The 6,324-nt window shown below is 46.6% G+C and overlaps 1 protein-coding gene across 1 annotated transcript in view; it reads right to left on the minus strand.

Moving 5' to 3' along the window:
* The window catches only part of SYPL1 (synaptophysin like 1), a 52,380-nt gene extending 46,700 nt beyond the window's left edge, over positions 1-5,680 (minus strand). Inside the window, exon 1 of the mRNA XM_082257140.1 lies at positions 5,316-5,680. Coding sequence (XP_082113266.1) covers positions 5,316-5,384 — 69 coding nt within the window. The 5' untranslated portion in view covers positions 5,385-5,680. The remainder of the gene's footprint in view (positions 1-5,315) is intronic.
* Between the last annotated feature and the right edge of the window lie 644 nt (positions 5,681-6,324).

Raw genomic sequence — 6,324 nt, forward strand, 5'->3', positions numbered from 1 at the left:
TTCACGGGCAACAGCTCTGGTGGACATTCCTGCAGTCAGCATGCCAGTTGCACGCTCCCTGAATTCTTGCAATATCTGTGGCATTGTGCTGTGTGATAAAACTGCACATTTTAGAGTGGCCTTTTATTGTGGCCAGCCTAAGGCCCATTGCACACTGGGAGTCTATCAGCGGGGGATCGGACTGCCTGTTCGTTCTTATCTGATCCGATGGACGGATGGTTTCCATCCGTCCAGATATGACGGACTGGATCGGATGTCAGCGGACATGTCTCCGCTGACATCCGATGCCTCATAGAGATGCATGGGGCATCCGTTCAGATCCGCCTGAAAAACTAAAAGGCGGATCTGAACGGTCCACAAGTGTGAAAGGGGCCCAAGGCAACCCTGTGCCATAATCGTGCTGTCTAATCAGCATCTTGATATTTTCCACCTGTGAGGTGGATGGATTATCTCGGCAAAGGAGAAGTGCTCACTAACACAGATTTGTGAATATTTGAGAGAATTAGGCCTTTTGTGTACATAGAAAAAGTCCTAGATCTTTGAGATCAGCTCATGAAAGAAAAAAAGTCATGAGCTGATCTCAAAGATCTAGGAAAGAAAAAAAGTCCTAGATCTTTGAGATCAGCTCATGAAAAAAAATGGACAACAACAAAAAAAGTGTTGATATATACAGTATACCGTATTTATCGGCGTATAACACGCACCTCAAATTTAGGAGGGAAATTTTAGGAAAAAAGCTTAACTTTTAAATAAACAGCACTGAACTCAGAACTATTTTATTTTAATCAAATGCAGCCTTCGCCAGCGGACTGTCCCCCAATGCAGCCTTCGCCAGCGCCATTGCAAACTACATATACACGCACAGAGCGGCGATATATTTTTTTAAAAAAAGCCGGGCGTCTTAAAATTACATCATTGGTTGATAAGGGGAATGTCAGGTGCCTGCACAGCATCCTTGTTTGCCTCTCTCCTATAGTGCCGGTTCACACTATTCCGACTTGTCAGGCGACTTGTTCGCCTGACAAGTCGCGGACCGTGCTGTGCAATTGGAACCGTTCTAATAGGAGCGACTCAAGTCGCGCAGACTTAGAAAAAGGTTCCTACACTACTTTTGGACAAAGTCGGAGTGACTTGCATTGACTTCCATTATGTGAAGTCGGTGCAAGTCGCCCCGAAGTCATATCGCTATAGTGTGAACCGACACTTAGCACTGGGGTCACATTAGCTGAGTGATGGAGAGAAACATTGGAATACTAGTCAGTACCAGTGTGCAAAGGTTATTTGCTTTGGTAGTATAAATCACCTCTACCGTTGGGTGTCCTACATGTGTGAATGCTGCTGTGTTATGTAAAACTATTAGGCCCCTTTCACACATACAGACCGTTCAGTCAAGTTTTTTATCTTCAGTCAACGTCTGTTTTCATCTAAGTTCATATCTGTTTTTCATCCTCTTTTCATCCGTTGTCATTCGTTTTTTTAACGGATGAAAAATAGGGCATTCATCCGTTCCAAAAAAACAGACATTGACGGAAGCGGATGAAAACAGATGTTAACGGATCCGTTGTCATCCGTTTTTACATAGAGATACATTGATGTCCATTTTTCATCCGTCTTTGGATGGATGAAAAATGGACAAACGGACCGTATGTGTGACAGGGGCCTTAGTTTTGTTTTTTACAATTTTAGAATGGAGTGCCACGAGATTGTTCATAATTTTAACCACCTCCCTACCGGCCAATGTATATATACGTCCTGCGTTTAAACCTAAATACCGGTGTTATGGCAGCAGATAGCTGCCATAACCCTGGTATTTTTTTAAACTGCAGGCGATCGGCTTTCCGATAAGGGTGGTCCCAGCGGCGGATTCGCTGCGGGATCACCCTTCCGGGATGGCGGAGGAGGTGCCCCCCTCCCGCCGCGTCCCGGTCCTTTTCCCCGCTTACCGGACCTGCCGGCATCGGGGAAAACGATCGGGTCCCGGATCCTCACAGACAGGATGTCAAGTGAGGGCAAGCTTGCCCTCACTCGACTCTATGGTCTTGGAGGACCGGAGCTACAGCAAACATCGTAGCCTAGCAACCGGCTTAAGTGTCCATTCACACTGGTACGACTTGTCAGGCGACTTGGTCAGCCTGACAAGTCATGCACCGTCGCGTTCCATAGTGTAGTACAGGAGCCGTTCTAATAGGAGCGACACAAGTCGCTCCGACTTAGAAAAAGGGTCCTGTACTACTTCGGGGCGACCTGGAGGCGACTTGCATTGACTTGCATTATGTGAAGTCCGTGCAAGTCGCGCCAAAGTCGCGCTGCACGCGGCTTCACAGGTCGCCCCCTAAGTCAGAGCTACCTAATGTGAACGGAGCCTTAAGGTCCCTTTGTTTTTTTTTTTCCATTTTATTTATTTTCAATCTTTAAGTGTACTTGTGAGATCTGAGGACTTTTTGATCCCGGATCTCACAAAAAAGAGGTCCTGTCGTGCCTATTTCTATTACAAGGAATGTTTACATTCCTTGTAATAGAAATAAAAATGATAATTTTTTTTTTTTTAAAAAGGTGTAAAAATAATAAAATAAATAGTAAAACAAAAAATAAAAGCGCCCTGTCCCCGTTATCTCGCGCGCAGAAGCAAAACTCATACGGAAACCACGCCCACATATGTAAACGGTGTTCAAACCACACATGTGAGATATCGCCGCGATCGATAGAGCAAGAGCAATAATTTGAGCCCTAGACCTCCTCTGTAACTAAGATGGCAACCTGTAGAAATTTTTAAAGTGTCACCTATGGGGATTTTTAAGTACCAAAGTTTGTCGCCATTCCGTGAGCAATTTTGAAGCATGACATGTTGGGTATCTATTTACTCTGCGTAACATTATCTTTCACATTATGGAAAAAAATTGGGCTAACTTTACTGGTTTCTTTTTTTTTTTTAAATTCAAAAAAGTGAATTTTTTTCCAAAAAAATTGTGTTTGGAAGACCGCTGCGCAAATACTGTGTGATACAAAATATTGCAATACTCTCCATTTTATTCTCTAGGGTCTCTGCTAAAATATATATAATGTTTGGGGGTTCTAAGTAGTTTTCTAGCAAAAACAGATTTTAGCTTGTAAACACCAAATGTCAAAAATAGGCCTAGTAGGCAAGTGGTTAACCACTTGCCGACCGCCGCAAGTACATATACTGCGGCGGTCAGCCCCGGCCAGGCAAAGTGACGTACCGGTACGTCGCTAGCCTGTCACTCGCTTGTGAGCCAATAGCGGGCGAGCTATTGGCCCCGTTCCCTAACAAGTTAGTGCGTGTGACCGGCGGACCCGATTTCCGCCGGTCACTCGCGATAGTTCGCCGGGAAGGGAGAAAGGCAGGCGGCTAATGTAAACAAGCCGCCTGTCATTCTCCCTTGTGTAAAAATGGAGATCAGATGGTTCTACTATGTAGGACCGTTTATCTCTGTTTTTACACTAGTAGCCATGTCCCATCCCAGTTAGAAACACGCCCCTAGGACACACTTAACCCCTCCGTCTCCAATACAGTTAACCCCCTTCCCTGCCAGTGTCATTTTTATAGTAACAGTGCATATGTATAGCACTGATTACTGTAGTAATGTCACTGGTAACCCCAAAAGTGTCAAAAATGTCAGTCAAGGGTCCGATCTGTCCGCCGCAATGTCACAGTCCCGCGAAAAAAAAAAAAAAAAAACGCAGATCACCGCCATTACTCGTTAAAACAAAAATTACAAGAATCTTTCCCTTTGTTTAGTAAACGCGATTGGTTTGCGCAAACCAATCAAAATACGCTTTTTGCGATTTTTTTTTACCAAACATATGTAGCATAAAACAAATGGCCGAAAATGTTAAAAACGCACAGGTGATCAAATACAACCAAAAGAAAGCTCTGTTTGTGGGAAAAAAAGGACAACAAATTTTATTTGGGTACAGCATCGCACGACCGCGCAATTGTCCATTAAAGTCACGCAGTGCCGAAATAGGTCCTGGTCAGGAAGGGGGTAAAATCTTCCAGGGCTTAAAGAGGAAGTAAACCCTCCTCAGGAAGTTGTACCTATAGGTAAGCCTATATTAAGGCTTACCTATAGGTACTGTAAATATCTCCTAAACATGCACCGTTTAGGAGATATTTACTTTTAATGCAGCCAGTGACGTCACTGGCGCATGCGCTCTGAAGGAACGGCGGATCGTGCCATTCCTTCAGAGCCCCGTGCCGTGACCGTCGGCTCCCGCGCGCGGGAGTGACGTCACCGCGGCTCCGGCCAATCAGATGGCCGGATGCCGCGATCCCGGAAGACGGGCGACTATACGTTTTCGCCCGTCATACAGGTAAGCGGACGGCACGGCGGGGGCTCGTTCTAAGGTAAGTATTTCATAATGAGCTACTATGCGATGCATACTAGCTCATTATGGGTTTCTCTTTCAGGATGTAAAGAAGAGAAAAAAAATTTTTCTCGGTGTACAACCTCTTTAAGTGGTTAAAGGGTGTCTTGGTTGAGGAAAAAAAAAAAAAAAAAAAAAAGAAACACTGGTGTAAACCAATCAATATACACTTTTTTTTTTTTTTGTTTACCAAAACAAGTAGCGGAATACATATTGGCCTAAGATGATAAACTTTGATTTCTTTTTTAAATTGGTTAGGTTTTAGAACAAAGTTAAAAAGGTTGTTTTTATCCCTCCAAACTTGTTGCCCTTTTTTGTTTATACTGCAAAAAGTAAAAAACACAAAAGGTGATCAAAAACCACCAAAAGAAAACGACACATTTAAGTTCCATGACTGTGCAATTGTCAGGTAAAGTGACACAATGTCATATCGCAATAAACTGCCTGGTCATGAAGTGGGGTAAATCTTGTGGCAGGACAAGTGGTTACAGTGTCCATCCAGGCAGAAGGTTTGGCCTGCTGTGTGCCCCCCATTCCCTGATTGGTCACCGGGGACAGTGAGGAATTCCTCAGGTCTCAGAGACTTTCATTATCAGCCAGCTGTGAGGAGCAGCAGGTCAGCCGGACAAGCCCTCCTCGTGACAGCGGCTCCACCCTCACTTGGCAAATAAAGAACAGGCAGCCAGCGCCCAGCCCAGACATGACAAGTATCTGAGGGATCGCCCCTCTGTGTACGCAGCCCTGCTGAGGAGAATATTGGCGGGATGAGCTCACAGCGGCTGTATTCCTGAGGGAACACACACACACACGGCCTGTCACACGTGTACAGGAGGAGCGGCCCGTGCCCCCCCCCCCCCTCCCGGATTACCTCAGGTGGTTGGTGACGCCTCCCTCCCCCACACACAGGCCCGATTCTCCACACAACTCACCCACTCCAGCACTTTGATGAAGCCCAGGGGCTCCTTCAGCGCGATGAAGGTCAGCTGAAATCCCGACATGTTGTACGCTGAGCGGAGAGGAGGAGGACGGTGTAACGACAGAGAGCAGGAAGCCGGAACACACACAGCTCTAACCGCTTCCTTCTCTACCTGAGTCAGCCGCTTCTTCTACTACGTCACAAGGGCCCGCCCCCACTCCGGTCTAGGCTCCGCCCCGGGGAGGGGTGACAGGCTGACAGGAAATATTGAGCTATCTCTATAGGACGCTATGAGCCGTTAGAAGTGACCGGTGTGCTCTCCGGGTACAGCCTGGCGGTATAACGGACCTCGGTGTCCGTCCGTCCGGAGCTGACTAAACACGCGGGGATGTGAGATCTCACCGGGCGTGGCTCGATCACAATAGCGGGCGGGGCTTCTATTCTCCGGCCACACCTCCTCTCACGTGTCTGCCTGTTGGTGTGAGGCGGTTGTGTCGCATGACAGGCGGTCAGGAGACAATCCTCGCTTGTTGTCATATATTTATTGAGGGCGGCTTTACCAACCCCCAACCTTTCCTGTGAGGGATGTGGACATCCCAGGAAATGTGGGACAGTCGCATTATTACTATGGTAACGCTGGCACATGGCTCCGTTCACACCTGTGCGATTTGCTGAAGCGCAAGAGCCCACAACGATCCATTGAGGTTATTTTCTAAGGAGCCTAGTCACCCCCATGTCTTGTCCTGCACGCAGTTTTTGGGAAGAGGTGCAGGCAGATGCCATTCTGGCCCCATGGGCTTCAATGGGAGCGTGTAAAAAACACATACATGTGTTTAACCACTTTAAGACCGGAAGGATTTGCCCCCTTAATGACCAGGCCATATTTTGCGATTCGGCCCTGCGTTATTTTAACGGAAAATTGCGCGGTCGTGCGACGCTGTACCCCAAAAAAAATTGATGTTTTTTTTCGCACAAATAGAGCTTTCTTTTGGTGGTATTTGATCACCTGTGCGATTTTTATT

The sequence above is a fragment of the Pelophylax lessonae genome (genome assembly GCF_965119305.1).
Source record: "Pelophylax lessonae genome assembly, chromosome: 4".
NCBI lineage: Eukaryota > Metazoa > Chordata > Amphibia > Anura > Ranidae > Pelophylax > Pelophylax lessonae.